A 20,080-nucleotide genomic window follows, 5' to 3' on the forward strand; every position below is an offset into this window, starting at 1 on the left:
TAGTGTTGTGATCCCATGAGGTGAGAAAATTGCGCTAAAACACTCACCGAGTTTTTATTAAGTCAAGTCAAGTCAAGTTTATTTATATATATATATATAAATGATATTATATTTATATATATATTACTTGTTTTAAATAAAATTTAAAATAAACATGTATCCAAATTAGTCAATATTGAATCAAAATCGGAATCAAATCACAAAAATGGAATTGAAATCTTGAAATTTTTGTCAAGCAATAATAAAAACTGTATCCTACCAGTCATTGTACAATGTAAACATTGTAACATGTTGTCACTAAACTTCATAAAATTCTATTTAGTTACCAAATGTTTTGACAATCACAATTACACTTATTGTGATTTGTTTTGACATACCTCTAACCCCCCCCCCCCCCCCCCACCCCCCGAAAAAAAAAAATCTCACTCCAAGTTAAACTCAAAAGTTGGCAGCCCTGACACACTAAAGTTAGAAAAGTGAAATCATAATCAACCACCCCTTTAAAGAAAACTTGGTAAAGACAACAACTCAAAACAGAATCTACATTCAACCCATAGGCCTATGGGAAAAGTTTTTAATGTGGGTTTTATCATGTATGGCATTGGAAATAATCAAAATATTTGAGTGAGTGTGCAGTTCAACTCTTAGAGAGAGAGATTTACATACATAGGCCTATATGCCTAATATAAATGTGTCTTTTGTGTGTTCACACCATAGAAACCATGTTGAGTAGGCCTATGTTTTATTGCAAGGAATAAACGGTTTTACCAGAAGAGGCCATCTCACGCAAGCTAAAGACAGGCAACAAAAGAAAATTAAATTTTAAAGTGATTAGAGACTAGGGGCAGCTAAACCTACACGTGGTTAGCTAAGTTTGAGCCAGACAAGAACATCAACCTGACCGTCAAGAACTTTTTGTCTCTCGAAATAAATTATAGACCATAACCCCATCCATTCATTGATATAGAAATTAACTGATATCTACCTAACGTTACCCTTATCTAGCTAATCGTTTATAAATGTTGCATCATTGCTAAACAACAATAACTTTAGCAGATTATTTAACATACCTCAATTCGTGTCGCTGTACAGCCTTCCCCTACTGGACGCATCAAGAACAACAGGGGCGTAAAACTGCCTTTACCGGCTTCAGATCTGCAGCCTCCCCCTACTCACCTATGCTACTCACTCATCCAGACAGTCAGTCAGATCCACAGCGCCCCCTGGAGGAAACGAACTTTGTGTCCTTTATGAAAACAAGGCAAGCATCATCACTATTTCTATTGCTTCATTTTTAGATTAGGGCTTTGAACCCTTAATTATTAAACTTTGGTGAGTTTACCTCAAATCGCGTTGTTTCTTGAGAAGAGGTGTGTAATCCTTTTCTATTATGAATATAGGCCTACTTAAAGGGATAGTTCACTCATGGTACCAAGCTAAAAAAAAAAGCACATCCATACATCACAAAAGTAATCCATATGGCTCCAGAGGGTTAATAAAGGCCGGGGACGAATGCGGAAGCGCAGAGGATAGAGCAAAACAAAACACTGGTCAAGAATTATAAGTCTATAACATGGTTTCTTGACAGACAAAAAATGTCAAAGGAGCTCGAGTTTGTTTGAACCTTGAGAGGCGAGGCGTCTTCCGTCCACTCTCACCGAAGCTGACGCTACTCTCACATCCTACATCATATGCCGGAACTCAACTGTCTCGTGAACGTGTGTATGGCCGTTACCAAAAGCTAGTGATTACAGTTTATAAAGTTATAATTATAGGTATTTTACTTACAAAAACGCATCGTATGGATTACTTTTGTGATGGATGGATGTACTTTTTGGAGCTTCAAAACTCTCATTATAAAGCTTGGACGAGCCAGGATATTTCTTAATATAGCCTAACTCCGATTGTGTTTGGCTAAAAGAAGAATGTCATATAGGCTACACCTAGGATGGCTTATTATTTTTTTATTCTGTAGCGGAAACAAGCTTCCATAATTTTTCCAGTTCTAAAAAAATAAAAATAAAATGTAGGCCTAACATTTAAATCCCAATGTGAACCTTAACATAAAACTTCTGGATGACGGCTAAAACAAGCTGAATACCAATCGTTGCATTAAAAAGTGTTTACAATTTCATGAAACTGATTTAAAATACAGAAATGACATACTGATAAATATGTTTGAAAATGACAGTTGAATGACTGAATGCTTGCTTGAGTGGTTGAGAAGGCATCTGTTATCTCATTCATGGATTATGGCCTGTGGAGGATTTGTGGGTCAAATGCAAACGGGGATTAGATTTTTCATGACAAGTTGACAACCATGAGGACAGGAGGACTTAACATTTCTCCCACCCTAAATGACAATGTTTAGTTGTAATGAAAGTGAGATAATGAAAACAGACCCATGAAGCAGAAGAATTCAATCATTTAGTGAACAATTAAGGCTTTATTCAGTCACCTTTACCTCATTTTGAATCTACAAACAGTAATTATACCTTTATGTGCTTAGAAATCACAACACCCACTTAGATGTGATCTATATGATATATAAAGTAAAAGCAAACTAGATTAGACATTCACACAGCATCATATGTCCATTATTTCTCCCTCAACAATTTCAAGTGCATGGTGGCTTATATAAAGGAATGTTCTGGATTCAGTACCCGAGACATAATGTTGATTATCACAGAATAATCTACACGTTTCTGCACAGGAAGTAAACAGAACACTTTGAGAAACATTCCCACTTCAAAAAAGTACATTTAGACAACTTTAAGAGCTCAAATAATAAATGTTTTACAGAATAACTCATGTCAAGGCAGCGTTCCTGTAGCTCCAGAAGTGCAGCATAGTGCTAGCAATGCTAATGTTTAGCTTTCCAGGGAATGCATGAACTGATACAATGTATACCTTGAATGCAATACAAGTCGCTTTGCATTAAAGAATCTGTTGATGCGAAGATAAGTGCTTTAACAATCATACCAGCTGCACATTTCTGCTTTTAAACCATCTGGAAAAGCTGCCCCAATGTACTCCCATTTTAAGTGCACTGCACTAAAACGATTTCCTGTGCTAATCAACATCATGCCACTTATACTGAAGAAGATTTCAATTTTGGTCCAGTACAGAACTATGAAAGATCTTTGGTGAGTAAACATCAACACAGGACATTTTAGAAGCGCTTTAGAGCGAGTATGCGGGTCCACAGGTGCTCTGCAGAGATGCTGGGGAGTTTGTGAGAGTTTCTGACCAGGACATACATCCCTCCTGCAGCGGACACAACTCCACACAGACACAGACCTCGAGTGATCACCTGCAAAAGACCAGCAACACATTTACTGATGCATCACAATCTGTTATTATTGTACTGTGCCGTGAGAAACTTCCCAAACGTTTTTAAATCCAACTTTCCTGCAGGCTTCTAAAGACATCTACTGGGATTTCCATTCAGTTTGTACTTAAATGAAAAGCACTATGTTTACATTTCACTTCATTAACAATGCAGTCTTTGGTTCTAATGGGGAAAAAAAATGTCATTCTGCATTTATAATTATAGTCTACAATCTGGACTACAGTTCAAAAGTTTGGGGTTAGTATGATTTATTAAATGTGTTTATTCAGCAAGGATGCATTAAATAAACTGATCAGTAATGACATTTACGGTGTTACAAAAGATTCTTTTGTACTTTTTATTTATCAAAGAATCCTGAAAATGTATTATGGTTTCCACAAAAATATGACGCAGTGAGACTGTTTGTAACGTTGATGATAATAAGAAGTTTCTTGAGCAGCAAATCAGATGAATTATGTGACACTGAAGACTGGAGTAATGATGCTGAAAATTCAGCTTTGCATAACAGGAATAAATTACATTTAAAGGACAAGTTCGGTATTTTACACTTTTTCACTGATATGCTCACACAAAAATCGCTGCAAAATATGCTTTCCAACAGGTTTTATAGTAGTTTTTGTCCAACTCCATTGACTTGTATTGGACGAGCTGTGTGAGGTACGGTATTACTCCGCCGCTTCTTCTTCTGCTTCTTCTGTGTATTCAATGAAATGCCAGCGGTTTGCTTGCAATTGGCAAAGGTGCATTATCGCCACCAACTGGGCTGGAGTGTTTATTATTCAAGCTCTCAACGGAAGAATCTACGGGTGTGAGACGTTTGGAAAAATAGATCCACAGTTTTACAACGAATGGTAAAACACCTGTTGGAAAGCATCTTTTGCAGCGATTTTTGTGTGAGCATATCAGTGAACACCCCTGACCACTCGGTGAGTTTCAAGTCTTTGTAAACGAAAGTTTAATGCGTTTTATGAAGGATTGTTCCAGTGCACCTATACACCCATTCTAGAGGTTTTGGGGAAAGCGAAAGAAACCTAAAATTCTCGGGACAGCAGCATGTGTCAAAATTTTAATCTTAACAGTTCTATTTCATCAGAAACGATCTGTAAACAGGGCTTTAAGTGTAAAATAACGAACTTACCCTTTAAATATATTTTAAAATAGAAAACAGATATTTTAAATTGTAATAATATTTCACAGTATTACTGTTTTTACTGTATTTTTATCAAATAAATGCAGCTTTGGTGAGCATAAGGAACATAAAAAATCTTATAGACCCCAAACTTTTGAATGGTACTGTAATTCTGCTTACTGTGCAGTACTTTACATGGCTTATTAGAATATATATATATATATATAAATATAATAAATATAATTTCATAGTCCATTGCATTGTAGGATACAGAATTTTTTGTGCACATATTCTAAAAAAATAAATCCAAAAGTTTAACAGTTCATTTCACAGTTCAACACACTTTGATTAGTTCCTGAACTACAGCAGGAAATTTAGGAGTTTCAAATAATAATAAAAACCCTCAAAGAACACAATGACACTTTTTCTACCACCAGACTATAATGTGCTATTACGACCATTATCCTCACGTGAAATAATGTTTTGTTAATAGCTCAGCGTGGAAATGCTGTTTTAAAACTCTGTGTTTTCCGCCTCACACGGTTCCTGATTTCACACTGACATGACTCATTTGTTCTCGGGCACTTTCAGACACACAAGGTTTGTTTTTTCTTCACCTTATCTTGCCAATGCCAGCGATTCACCGCTTCATGGTACCGTGTTCTGGTGAATGTGACCTGAAAGCCAAGCAATCAGACATATGAATTAGTGAACAAAAATATCAACAATAAACATGATAACACACAACACTGAAAAGCTCTTACCATTGTGTAAAGGGGGACGATTGTTTTTGGCATGATGACGTGAAGGATATTGTCCAGGTATTTTCGGAACAGGAAATATTTGGAATTGACATGTGCCCTCATCTACGACACAAATCACATAATGAGTGAAGCTAATACCAGCATTTAATGGTCTAGCTTGTGGCCTGTTCTAAACCTCTTGAAAACAAATGTGTTGTGTGTTGTGTGTGTGTGTGTGTGTGTGTGTGTGTGTGTGTGTGTGTATTTTTCACACTGCCATCAGTAATGAGGTTGACTGTCTCACTGTGGTCTGCATGTCACATCTGATCAGCTGGTGGCAGTGATTACTGCTACTGTGTGAAAAAGTGTCAGTGTGTGTTTGTACTGTATGTGTGCATTCAACTTAATGACCAGAAAAACAAGGGCAGCCTTGTCTAGCAGCTCTGATAAAAAAATAAAAAAAAATAAAAAGTCTGTTATTGCTAGCAAGTTCCAGTAAGTAAGTCAAATGAACTACACTTGAGCTGCAGTTGATGTGGGAAGTCATGTGACAGCACCTAGTGTTCAGATACAGTATTGCAGCTGATATGAGTTGATGGCGTACCTCTACATAGTTGTACATGGCCAGGTCAGCTATGGCGTGATCATCAGGTACTCGAACTCTGGTGTATTCTTGAAGAACAGCAGCTGCAGATAGAAAACCATTCATGTACTTCAATAGTGGCTCTCCACGTTTATGTATGTGTATGTTATACATACGCTGTGAGCACTTTTTTTTTTTTGTCCCTGCAATTTAAGACCAAATATTTGGCATCTCATAGTTCCCTCTTGGCTTTTATATAGTAATTACCACCCATATTGCTAACTAGCAATCATCCTGTGATTTTACTCTGGGATGAAATGATTCAAACTTTTGAGAAATGTAATTAATTTATATTACTTTAATTAATGAATTCCTTTCATTTTAGAAATGTTTTGACCTTGAATTTTCTTGTGAAGCCGGTTCTGTCTTACCAATGTTTTCATCCAACTGGTCCATAATTTCGTCGATAACTAAACAATCCTCAAAGCCCTGTGAATAAAAATAAAAATAAATGAACATTATCCGTATAAAACTGTAATTTACAGACAAAGCATTATGAAATCATTTGCTGAGATGCAGCTGCTGTGAGATTTAATATAGTCGGCTGCTTCATCTTTCAACAAAAGTTTCTTTGCGAACTCTCCATTACACTGTGCCTCGTTTACAAAACAAAATGCTCCGAACAAACATGTAATCCTCCAATGCGATCCGGGACGTCATTTAAAAAAAAACATCCTTGTTTTTGAAGTCAGTACAGAGACGCAAATGAGCAGTTTAACCTGGAACTTTCTTTCACTCTTCCATTTGTCCTGTTGTCGGCAGACTCAAGCACGTAGAGTATGTCAGAAAATGAACGCGCATCTGTATACTGTATCCAGTGTAGACAGCGTCAGTGATTATAATGGACTCTATTTGCTTTTGACTTGTTGCTCTCACAAGTCAGCCATTAAGCGACTGAACGCCAGTGGGCGGGGCCTATGGTGTGATGATGTGTAAGTATTTGTCAGTGTCTTGCTCTGGAGGCAGTCATATACAAATATATTTGCCTGTGTGACGTTACAGATCCCACAATATCAAAACGAGACATTTTTGGAGCTTGTTTAAATAAATGCTTTGTTTATAATGAGGAGGAGCTCTGAAACTTGCAGGATGTTTTAATGGTACAAAGACCTCTTGTATGTCATATCAGGGTTATTATACTTTTCTCGAACTAAATCCATAAAAAAAAATAGTTACTTCATAAAATATATTAAATAAAATAAAAAACATGAACTCATTTAGTTTAACTTGATATACTAAAATAACTCAAACTGAAATAAAAATGAATAAAAACTATATAGCCACATTAAAGGGATAGTTCAGGATTTTAGACATGAATCTCTATAGCTTCCCCATAAGCAGTGTGGTGCATTGACCATGACTTACCCCCGACAGCGTCCTGTGAGCCGAGCTCCGGTCCAGTTTTGGTCAAGATGAAATTAGTCCGGCAAGTTTGCTGGGGTCACGGCAATAAAGCTTTTTTCTTCTCAAATCAATATGTGTTCAAAAGAGTGATATATTTGCGTCTCTAAAACGTTGTCTATGGAGAGGTCAGACCTCGTAATGGCTTGGCACTATTTTCTCCCCTGTCATAACACTGCGCGCTGCCGCTACCTACAGCCAGCTGCGAGCTGCGCAGGCGCACACCACTTTTTCAGTTGTTCGGCAGTGTTTACGTGCTCAGAACAGCTACACGAACGAGCTAACATAGCTACTCACCAAGAGCGATCGGTTTGTACAAGCTTTGTAGAAAACGGTGCGGAATTGTGACTATCCGGACTGTACAAACAAAGATGTGGCGCTTTCTCCTCACACATTTCAAAGATTTCCTGTGGCAGATGTTGCTCTGAGGCGACTTTGGCTCATTGCTCTGGGCTTCAATGTGAACTCCAAACTGGCGAAGATAAAGAAGCTATCCTTTTGATATCCCAAAAGATATCATTTTGGCTGTGTGTCGAAGTCAATGTTGTCATCGTCGCTGCTGTAGTCAGACATGTTATCGTTCTCTTTACGAGCTGTAAACAAAGTGACACGTGCGCGGCTCCCAGCTGGCTGTAGGTAACGTTAGCGGCAGCGCGCAGTGATATGATGGGGGAGAAAATAGTGCCAAGCCATTACGAGGTCTGACCTCTCCATAGACAGCGGTTTTGTGACGCAAATATATCACTCTTTTGAACACATATTGATTTGAGAAGAAAAAAGCTTTATTGCCGTGACCCCAGCAAACTTGCCGGACTAATTTAATCTTGACCAAAACTGGACCGGAGCTCGGCTCACAGGACGCTGTCGGGGGTAAGTCATGGTCAATGCACCACACTGCTTATGGGGAAGCTATAGAGATTCATGTCTAAAATCCTGAACTATCCCTTTAAAAACAAAGCTAATAAAAATTGCTAAAGATTTAACAACTAATTCAAACTATAAATGTAAACTATAATAGTATCTCAATGATAACACTGGTCCATTTTCTGGTCAAGCCTGTAAAAAGATGATTACATGTTTGAGAGCTACTGGAATATTTCTGTATACTGTTAATTGCATTTCAGCTGCAAATTGCAACTTGATGTTGAGGTTATGTTAACCTCATTGGGAGCAATTACAAAAAAACTTGATCAGAATGAATATCCACTTACCGCATTCATACCTTGACCATAGAATGGGACCACAGCGTGGGCCGCATCTCCCATGAGAACACACTTATCAAACAGATGATACGGGGAGCACTTCACGGAGACCATGGCCTGAGCCGGCAGCCGGAAGAAATCCTGTTTCAGAGCCTCACTGAGAAAACACAAACACACTCCGTCTGACAGAATACACACACACGAGCAGATAACGTACATGCATATACAACACTGGCTCTTTTCTTTCTCCCACAATGACTCACTACTTAATTATGTTAATTATGAAATTTAACGTAGGCCAATCTCATCCAAAGCCTCCTTTTAATTTTAATTTTTTTGAGCATTCCACCCTGTATTTCTTTGCACATTTACTTGTTATTATTCTGCATATATTATGAAAGACTGAAATGGAATATTTTATGTAAAGGTCGGTGTCAAATTAAGATGCAGAAGATAATTAAATATCACCCTCGTTGTTGTTTCAAACCCGTATGACTTTCTTTACTCAGTGGATCACAAAAGTGGGTCACTTTATTTAGATACAATAAGAAAATAGTGACTGTGACTTTCATTCCACCACAAATCTGACAGATTGACATATTGACATAACAGAATTTTCATTTTTGGGTGCACTGTACTTTGTTTATGATTTAATACTTCGAAAACCAAAACATGAACATCACTGACATCACTGACTCATAAACCCAAAAATATAATTATATTATGCAAAATATCAAATTATCATGCACTAGCATTCAAAAATCTGGGGTCAGTAAGATGCTTTTTTTTTTTTAAAAGAAATTAAAAGCAAGGATGCATTAAATTAATCAAAAGTGACAGTAAAGACATTTATAGTGTTTCAAATCAATTCTGTTCTTTTGAACTTCTTTCAAAGAATCCTTTTAAAATGTATTGCTGTTTCTACAAAGAAATAAAGCAGCACAACTGTCTTCAACATTGATAATAGTAAGAAATGTTTTTTGAGCAGCAAATCAGCATATTAGAAGGATTTCTGAGGGATCATGTGACACTGAAGACTGGAGTAATGATGAAATTCAGCTTTGCATCACAGAAAAAAAAAAAAACGAGAAAATAGTTGTTTTACATTGTTATAATGTTTCACAATATTACAGTTTTTTACTACCCTGGAAATCCAGAGTTCTCGCGAGAGCACAAGTTGAATTTGCTCAGCGAGTTTACTCTGGCGTTAAGTAATGATGCTCATTAACTATGCCCTTGTATCCGAGCTGCACCAATCACATCAAGTTATCTGATGTAGGCGGGCCAGAGGCGAGATGACGACAGCGCTGTGACGTCGAAGTCATTAGTAAACATTGCAAGATGGCTATGGATGAACACCATTTGTTTAAAACGGCTTTGGCCGCTACAATGAACGAGTTAGACTTGGCTTTTTATCTAAAAGAGGAACAGAAGACGGCGCTCGAATCGTTACTTTGCAAGAAGTGCGTTTTTGCTGTTTTGCCGACCGGATACGGCAAGAGTCTAATCTACCAGTTAACTCCACTGGTAGATAAGCGTATGGGGCTTCTTGTGATTGGTCGTAGTGTTATCCAATTGCGTGCAGTGAGATTTTCAAATGCATGCTTGGTGCCGCCCCTCGAGCTGGCCGATTTTCATTAGTCGACGCCAGACCATTAATCTTTCAGATTTAGGTCTGGATTTACAGGCTAGTCTAGTTTTTTACTGTTTTTTAAATCAAATAAATGCAGCCTTGTTGAGCATAAGAGATTATTTCAAAAACCACTACAAAATCTTACCAACCTCAAACTTTTGTATTGTAAACCCAAGTCTTTTTGTTGGAACTTTCAATGCTGAATTCTTTTTACAAGCAAATGTAAATCTTGAGCAAAATGAGAACATCTTCAGTTGACACTTAAAATGCTGAACAGTAAAGCTACAGCCGCTGTTTGAAACTCGTTTACAGTTCTGCAAGGCTTGGAATCACTCACTGTCCTCACCCCTGTCATCTCAGTACTGTATCTCCCCATCATCGCAGCATTCATATGATTAAAAAAAACCACCCGCTGACCTGTGTCTATTAGACTACAATTTCACACCTAACCAAGATGTCCTCTAGACCTGAGAGTGGCATGAAGCAGACTGAAAAATGAGAGAGAAAGAGCTGTACTCACACTCCTATTAGAGGTATAGAGTCAGGGAAGTATTGCTGGAAGAAACGAATGACCTCGTCACCGCTGCGGATCTTCTCGAAATCTTCAAAGGGCATGAAGAGGGTGCATGTGAACGTCCTGTCCTTCAGAAACAAAATCAAAAGGAACATGATTTTCCACTAAGAAACTACAACATAACCAAAGCAAAAGATTATAATGTGCCTTCAAAATGCATTTGGAGGCCGAATTATTTGAATTATTCATAAGCAATTGTCATCAAACAGTAAATCTAAAGACCCTGAATATACTATGAAAAAACACAGACATGAAATATACTATGAAAGACCACATTAGAAATAATACTGTAATAATAATAATATTCTCGAACAACTGAAAAAGTCACAGAAAACTTTAATAAATAATAAAATATTCTTTAATATTTAAAAACAATTATTATTGTCATACTCACAAAAATTACTCTAATAAATAATAATAATAATGAATAATCACAGAAACCGAATAAATACTACAATTATAAAATATTAATTCATATTTAAAAACAATAATATAAATTATTACTGTTCAAAAATAATAATAAAATAATAAATAATAAATAATAATAATAATAATAATAAAGGAATAGAAAATAACAGAAAACTTAAATAAATAATAAAATATTCTTTAAAATTTAAAAACAATAATAATAATTATTGTTGTGATTATTATCATAAAAAATAATAAAATATTCTATGAAATAATAATAATAATCACAAAAAAATTAATGACTAGATAATCACAAAAAAGTTGATTAAATACTAAAATATTCTTTAATATCTGATTATTATAATAAAGAAAAAAACATGTAATAAAATAATAATAATAAAAAGAAACTCTGCATGCAAGTAAAAAACAGCAATATAACAGGGTAAAAACCACAGGAAATTTTTAAATGACCTCACCAAGTTAGGCAGTGCAATCATCATAAAAGTGTTCCTGGGCCAAATGTGCAAATAATTGGGCTCCATCGCAAACTTAGAGGACGGGGAGAGAGAAAGAGAGATGTGAACAGACCAAATGAGGGCAGATATGTATGAAGATTGCTGGGTAACATGCTGTGACCCTTACATCTCCATCTTTAGGAGGCATGGTGAGCTCCATGTACCCGTGGGGAATGTACGTCTGGCTGTAATTGAAACGACTTTGCCGTAAGAACTGCTTCCTGACCGCAGAGAAAGCTCCATCACAGCCTACGATCAGATCAGCCTGCAACTCCTTCCTTTGGCCATCAGGTCTGTTGAGAGACCAGATCTCATTTGCATTTCCACTGAAATATAATCTAATTCACACGGAGTATCCACAGACTGAAGTGAATTTGCAAACTCTTGTGATCACATGACCTTGTCAGGCAGCCAAACCTGACCCCCTTAAAGGTATAGTTCACCTAGAAACTAAAATTCTGTCATTATTTATATACCCACATCATTCCAAACCTGCATGTTTGTTTTTTAAATGCTTGTAATGACATGAAGGTCAGTAAATAATGTCAGAATATTCATTTTTGGTTAACTATTCCTTGGTATTTCAAAGAATACCATAGTATTATTGACTCAAAAACATTGCATTACCATGTCCAAAATAGAGACAGAAAGACATTTAGAGAGAAAAAGACACTGTTTACCCAATAAAGGTCATTGCTCCTGTTTTTGGACTCCAGTCGTGCAGCTTGTGATTAAAGTTCAGTGTAGTGTTCGGAAACGTGTCTGCCGCTGCAAGAAAACATTTCAATTCAGCATGTTTATTCAGTAAATAAAGGCATTCATACATTTGACTGCATCCCAGTTCATATCCTTGTACTAAAGCAGAAAAAGTATGTACTTGAAATGTATTTCTTGTTAACTTACAGGTATTACAACTTAGATTTACTACCCTTTAGTCATCATGAAATAGCATTCACAAATTTGCAACCATAGTCTAATGTGCTACCAAAAAGTTTGGAAGTTAAGGTAAGATTTTTTTTTTTAAAGAAATTAATATGTTTATTCTGCAAGGATGCATTAAACTGAGCAAAGGTGACAACAAACACATTTACATTGTTTGACTGAAGACTGGAGTATTGACATCACAGGAATACATTTTAAAATATAGTAAAATGGAAAATTGCAATAATATTTCCATAATGTTACTGTATTCACTGTAGACTTCTCACATTTAAACACTTAAAAATCTTACCGACCCCAAACTTTTGAATGCTAGTTTATTTCAAATTGAATCTGGATATTCAAAAAGAGAAAATAAATAAACAATAATAATAGGGAAGGACTTGATTTTATTCGTCAGGAATTTACCGGTTAAAAGTGGGCAAATGAAGAAAGAAGTTGAAAAGAGAGAGAAACATTTGCATAACACACAGGATAGATATGCAAATAGAGACACTGGGTTTCTTCAAAAGAACCCAAAATATACCTTTATTATATTGAAATATGATTTGATATAAAGTGGCACATTCAGTGGGTTGAATGAACTGCTATACCTGCTAGCAGCTCCTTGTTGAGGTTGGCTCTGTCCACTGAGAGGATGTACTACAAAAGAAACAGCATCATTACACTGAACAGCATGTTTAGGATGCTTAGAGTCAGTCAGCCAGTGGAATAATGACAAGTTTAATCTCTATTATGCATGTTCTGGATTACATATTTTTAATCTAAAATGATGGATTTATGACAGATGTGGAGTTCAGTCACCTGATCTCCATATACACACTATCTACAGCTTAGCATCATGAAACATCACTGCCATCAATCCATTGTGTGTGTGTGTGTGTGTGTTATGAGAAGATTACACAGACAGCAGTAGTAATAAGATAATGATTTAAATGCAGTTCTGTTTCAGTCCATCTGCTATGTTTCTAGTAATCATAATCTCTGCAAACCCCATGATTCACAAAATGAACACTAGGTCAGAGAAACTTTCCCATGTCCACGGTTTTTAAAGCATATCTGAGGGCTTTTTGCCTCATCCGCCAACATGAAACAGTGTCTCCACAAACCAATTTCCAGGCTGTGATATATTTCTCAGAGAAACAGGATTTTCAACAAGGATATCCAGAATAGTGGTTCTCAGATAGTTTTGCTTCAGGTCTAATATTTAATATTTAACATAAAATATTATATTGTACAACAGTGAATAATATGATGAGCTACACAGGATCAAAAACGCTAATTTATTAATATGCTAAATTATTCAAATGATACACAGCTTACTTTTTTATTCGTTTTTTTCCCCATAAATTTCAATGATGATGACCTACACAGGCCCAAAAATGCAAAATTATCCAAATTGTATACTTCCAAATTGTATATAATTCTCATTTTTGAATTAGTTTCTTATTAGTTATCAGGGGGGGCTGGTTTATTTAGTAATTTTCAATGATAAGGGAATATAAAGCAATCTATACATGGTGCTTTACATTCGGATGCATTTCTGTCAAACTACTGTCACATTTGATACAAATCACAAAATATATTTTTCAATATTTATTTACATTTATGTATATTTGAGATAAATATATTTATCTTTTTAAGTAATAATTCCTTTTTGCATGGAAAGGTGTACCAGATACAATATGACAGGAAACGAAACATAAGTGCTAATTTCTCATAAACAGAAGGAAAAAAGGCAATGACAAAGTCCTAGACACTTTTATGTGTACATTATGATTGTAATGATTAACAAACTGGTTTTAAAGGAGAAGATTGTATTGACTCTGCTGGGGTCACTGGTCACGGTGCTCAAGTTATGTATCATTCATGGATCTCTGTCTGATGTAAATGTTCTCAACTAGTGGGTGAATAACCCTATAACTGCGCAATACCTTCACAACAACCTGTCATGTGACTGAGCAATTCTGAACTGCTATAGCATATCTCATCTGCTAGATTGCTTGTATAGTGTTGCAAAATGTAAACTAGCCTATATTATCGTCCAGCTCTAATCTGCTAAATGCAACTATAAGGCATGAAGTTATCATAAACATTACCATCATGATTTTTTGTAAAGCTGCTTTGAAACAATGTGTATTGTGTGGCGCTATACAAATAAATATGACTTGACTGAGGTAAGCATCCAGAGGGGAACAATTTGAAGCTACTGCATTTGTGTGAATATGTGATGAACATGTAAATAGTTATTTGTTACCTGTCCCTTCTTGCCGTAGGGTATGGGAGAACGTTTTCCATTCGTATTATGGATCATACGGGCATGCATGGGAATGCCTTTAGAGATTATCTAAAAGAAAGGAAAAAACAAGTTTGACTGTCTAAACTTACTGTTAAAGACATTATATCAGCAAGGAAATTGTATCAGGAACAATATCTATTTATTTAATTTTCAGCATCATTACTCCAGTCTTCAGTGTCACATGATCCTTCAGAAATCATTCTAATATGAAAATTTGCTGCTCAAACATTTCTGTCACGATTCGGTTATGTTTCATGTTCCTGTTTCATGTCTGTCATGTGATCCCCTGTTCAAGTGTGATCCTGCCATGTGTTCTCTTGTCTGATGTGTCATGCTGTCATTGGTTCATTATTTCATTGTTCACAGGTGTCCCTTGTCTTGTCATTAGTCTTGTTTTGGACATGGACATGGACATGGACATGGACATGACGCTTACCAACCATGCTTACAGTGCAACAAAACTTGACCAAGACATATGGCAAACATGAGGGCTTAAATACACACAAGACTAATGACAAGACAAGGGACACCTGTGAACAATGAAACAATGAACCAATGACAGCATGACTCATGAGACAAGGGGCACGTTCAAGTTCAAAACGGTTTTGCTATGGTTTCCGGGTTGAACGTCATGTTTCCTGGAAACGGCGTGCACCGGTGTGCAACGGGGTTTGAGATACGTTTTCTCTTGTTTGGTGGGTGTGTCAGAACTGCAGGCCAATCAGCAGCAACATGTACATAAAGCACGCGGTATTAAAGTGAACTCGCACAATGGGTTCAAGGAAAGTAATTTACAAATGTGTTCGATGCAGCTCGGTATACGCAAACAACTGAGGATATTAGAAGACATGTTTGTCGTAAGTTTTATTGTAAAAATATAGGATATCAACATAATGATGTAGTTGTTTATATTTTTAGCTTCATTGCAAGTGTATGACATTTGGTATAGAAATAAACAATGGTAATTAAGTGCTTTTCCTAAAAATGAGAAAGAAAATACAGGGTATTAAAACAGTATGAATTAAAAATAAAGTCAGTATGTGATGTGTTTTAGTCTGAATTAGGTAAGATGTGTGCTTCCATTTCAGTTTCCACAAATCCCTTCACTCGATTGGGATGTTCTCTTTTGTTCTGGGTGGCAAGTGCAGTAACTGAAACATCGGGCATATTTTGTAGTATTAAACACATATTTATACCGACTTCATCAGGCTCCGAAAATTCTTCACAAAGAACACAAAGAATGGCCTTCTCAGCTGCCATAGTTGCAACTCTTGCGTCATCAGAACAGTGTGTTCAACAACGCATCACCGTTTCTGTTTTAAAAACGTTGTGCAACGTTTTGTCGGGGCTGAACGCAGCCAAGGGAACACATGGCAGGATCACATGACTTGAACAGGGGATCACAAGACAGACATGAAACAGGAACATAACCGAATCGTGACAATTTCTTATTAATATCAATGTTGAAAATACTTTAATACATCCTTGCTGAATAAAAGTATATATTTTTTTTCATATATATATGTGCATGATTGTACATATATACATATGAAGAAAATAATACTTTTATTCAGCAAGCGTACCCCTAAGCGTAACCCTAAATCTAATTTGGGAATGATCTGGGTTGATGGGAATGTTGTTCCAGGACCAACAAAGGATGCTGATCCAGGCAGATGTCCTAGTTAGGTAAATCACGTTATGCATTTCAAAATACAAGGGCTCGCAGCAGCTGCATCCATCCAGCGCATACATCTAACGCTTCAGACTGACTGTCACACTCTGTCAGATATGAAAAGTCGTGTTAACTCAGGGTTCCTGATCTGGCATTCCTGGCTCGGTCAGGCTGAAAAGTCACACAAGTGTAAAATAACCAAATCACAGAGACTATGCTCACTATATGTGCCGACAAAATACATTATAATTCTGCACCAAAATTCAATACTTCTGTAATGACTGTGTAAGTACTTAGTGTAAGTACCATTTGACCTAGTTTCACAAGTTCACACTTCCTCATGGTATTTCCTTTACTTCCCTCTGAGGGAAAAGTTGTTATAGAAAATACTGTTAGACAAGTTCTTTGCAATTAAGCAATTAATTTGCATGCCTCTAAAAAACATACATTGTGACAGAAATAGGTAACATAATGAACCCAGCTTCAGGGGTATTGTGTATTTTAATAAATGTCCTGTACTGTAAGTCACTGTAAATAAAAGCATATGCTAATGACTACTTACTTTGCTACTTATTCACTGTGCTATGCATTATTTAATAGAGTAAATATATGTTTTCATGATATCTTTCCAGTTTGAGCAACTATAAACAGCTCTCTTATAAAGAGGACACAAATGTAAGTAAACTGCACGAAACTCCCATAATAAACAGGTAAATGACTAAACCCACCTTATCCTCCATTCCCACATGTTTCAGGGCCTGGCGTCCCCTATGGGACAGGGCCAAGTTGATGCTTCGACCCCTCACGACTTTTGCCTGCCGAATATCTAACAGGACAAAAAGTTTGAATGAACAGGTTAGTTAAAACACAAGTTAGGAAGAAATTTGAATCCCTTATTTCTATCTTAAATCCTTCCACAAGATTATAAGTGTGCTTAAAGATGTTGCAGTATGCTGTGTGAATAATAAAAAGTGAAGTGATTTAATTGAGATGCAGAATCACATCCTTCAAATAAAGTCTCGATTAATGCTGGTTTGAGAGATAGATTATGTCTTCACCTTCCCGAGATTCAAATACTGCAACGTCAAATCCTCGTTTGGCAAAGAAGCAGGCGTTCAAAGATCCAACCTACATTGACAGGGTTAGAAGAAGACGTATATGACAGTAATAATATCTGTGCATGTACTAACAAAAAACACAAACATATTAAATAAATGACTGCCTGTTTTTTGGATATGTGCTGTGATAATACCATGTGCAGTGTAAATAATACATATCATGGTATTTGAAAATGTTAATAATTTACCATTACATTATACCACCTGTACCACAGTCACAGTACATTTTTGTAAGAGTGTTAAAAATTACATTGGATTTTAGCCAGGGCTTCTGGAAAGCTTGCACTGACCTATTTTATTTCCTATGAACTTATACTTAACTATAAACTTTTAAGCATAGTAAAGTAGGAGGAATTAAAGAGATAACGTAGAACTGAAGATTCTGGCTGATTTTATTTTAATCATTTTATTTGAAAAGGATACTGCTGAACTTTATCAGGCCCATAGTACCAGAACAGTTCTAACCAACAAATATCATTGCACCATATTATTTACACTATTCTTGTGCTTTGTACCAAGTTCAATATTATATAATAATATCATATTTTTATTATCAATCTTATTGATGTCACTCCCTTAAGCATAATATCAGAAGAACGTTTAGCCTAAAGTTGGTTTATATGGTTACAAACTCTTAAAGACTAAAGACAAAATAACAAAAGCACACACATAACTCACTGGGAATCATATTAAATTCTGGTCTTTGATCAAAGACATGAACTGTTCTGTTGTTAGTCAAAAGCAAGTGGAATCAGGGGGAGGGACATTCTCATTATAAAGAGCATTTAATTGGACAAAACCTCTGTGGTGCAGGATGAGTCATTATCTTGATCCGCTTTACTTAACAGGAAGGGTATTTTCAATTAATTCTGTCAACCTACACCAGCATACATACGACCATTAAAGCACATTGACTAAATTGCCCTAAAGTCTCATTTGAATGTGTTTCATCTTTAAATGTTAATGTCAACACCTTCTGTAACATAATGGAACATTTACAGAGTTTCATAACCACTTTGTCAATCATTAACATGCTCCTCATGTGCAGTATGTTATAACAGAATTACTATCTCTGAATTACTGTGATTAACAAAGGTCACATTCTGAAATATTTGTCCACTTGTTTTTTATAGTGCACATTTTCTAATGAGTAGCCTAAAACATCTGAACAGATCACCTGAGTCAGACACAAACTACTAATTCAATTTTCCTTTCATTGGTCTGTCATTTTCTGAGTGATTTTTCAAATACTCAAACATCCAGTGATTGATTTGATACAGACAGTAAATGGTGATTGACAGCATTATAAGATATGTAATCAAGTCATAAAGATGCAGTGATTCTCACCAAACCGCCTCCCACTACCGCGATCACTTTCTTCTTACTGCTGCTGGATTCATGTGTGTGTGATGAAACAGTCTCCATGTTTAACAATTCTGAGGTATTAGATGAGGTAAAGGGGGTCTGCTGGAATCAGACTGTGAGAGTGAATGAGTTTCTAGGAGTTTTAGAGCAGAGTTTTGTGGTTATGAAGGAGGAGCGACACAAAGTCAAACATCGACCAACACCGGATCAGCAGGTCGCCGTTATCAGACCTTCAGTCACACAGTGTGATCATCATGGTGATCAAACCCATCCAAACTACTGTAATCAGTACAGTATAATTGTAAAAAATAATTTGAATTAAACCAGAATTGCATGAATTGCAAGTATGTAAACGTCATTGAAAACACCAGGGTTTAAAACTCAGCTCATATCCAGGATGTACATGGTTCATATTTTTTAATATATCACCACCTAGCGGAAGTACATAAAACTACACGGATTAGTGTACTTGGCTCGACGTCAGGACAACACTGACGCACCCATAACGTGATTACGTGAGCGTTCGCATGGGTCAGTCTTTTCGACGGTCATGGGTATCTGAGATTTACTCTGTAAACGTCGTGATCTGTCAAAATTGGAATACTCAGAATCTGTAATAATAATGACATCGGGATTTTACCTAACAAAACAATGCCGTGACCCGGATTCGAACCGGGGTTGCTGCGGCCACAACGCAGAGTACTAACCACTATACGATCACGGCGAGCCACTCAGCGGACGGTCTTGAATACAGAAATTTAGATGGATGATTGTTAAAGCAGCCACAAAGTATACATTTCACAAATTTTCTTGAAACTTTAAAACATTAATTTACCATATTGATAAACAGCGGTTATATATATGAAATATTTTCATATTGTAAAACAAGCAATTTGTGTTAATGTTTAAGTTCACCACTAATCAGCTCTGGGACAGTTGCCTCATGCAATTTAGACCAGTGAAATAATTTCCCCATTTCCTAATTTATAATTACCCAATTGTACTTTTAAAAAGTGCCCCCCAGCAACCCCGAGCTTTTTTTTTTGTTTAGTTTTGTTCTGTTTTATTTTTGTATGCATAATGATAT

At 36.3% G+C, this 20,080-nt stretch overlaps 1 protein-coding gene across 2 annotated transcripts; it reads right to left on the reverse strand.

The window, feature by feature from the left end:
* Positions 1-2,426: 2,426 nt before the first annotated feature.
* On the reverse strand, positions 2,427-19,417 carry kmo (kynurenine 3-monooxygenase). 2 transcript variants are annotated; one of them, XM_079855591.1, is made up of 15 exons: positions 18,976-19,417; positions 17,569-17,638; positions 17,239-17,336; positions 14,797-14,886; positions 13,133-13,181; positions 12,281-12,368; positions 11,728-11,893; positions 11,562-11,633; positions 10,624-10,745; positions 8,480-8,627; positions 6,239-6,296; positions 5,829-5,911; positions 5,246-5,347; positions 5,099-5,158; positions 2,427-3,313 (listed from the first exon to the last, which is right to left on the reverse strand). In XM_079855591.1, exons 1-15 carry the CDS (start codon positions 19,051-19,053, stop codon positions 3,173-3,175), a joined length of 1,425 nt encoding a protein of 474 aa, XP_079711717.1. In that variant the 5' UTR covers positions 19,054-19,417; the 3' UTR covers positions 2,427-3,172. The 2 variants fall into 2 exon arrangements, with proteins under 2 accessions (XP_079711717.1, XP_079711718.1); XM_079855592.1 differs by lacking the exon at positions 2,427-3,313 and adding an exon at positions 3,407-3,457 and having other exon boundaries at positions 18,976-19,119.
* Between the last annotated feature and the right edge of the window lie 663 nt (positions 19,418-20,080).

The sequence above is a fragment of the Squalius cephalus genome (genome assembly GCF_949319135.1).
Source record: "Squalius cephalus genome assembly, chromosome: 21".
Classification (NCBI taxonomy): Eukaryota; Metazoa; Chordata; class Actinopteri; order Cypriniformes; family Leuciscidae; genus Squalius; species Squalius cephalus.

Coding starts and splice junctions, on each gene's coding strand:
- kmo (XM_079855591.1), bottom strand. CDS start 19,053: ATGGAGACTGTTTCATCACACACACATGAATCCAGCAGCAGTAAGAAG. Junction 11,634..11,727: donor TGCCTCCTAAAGATGGAGAT/GTAAGGGTCACA, acceptor CCGTCCTCTAAG/TTTGCGATGGAGCCCAATTA. Junction 6,297..8,479: donor ATGGTCAAGGTATGAATGCG/GTAAGTGGATAT, acceptor TTTTATTCACAG/GGCTTTGAGGATTGTTTAGT.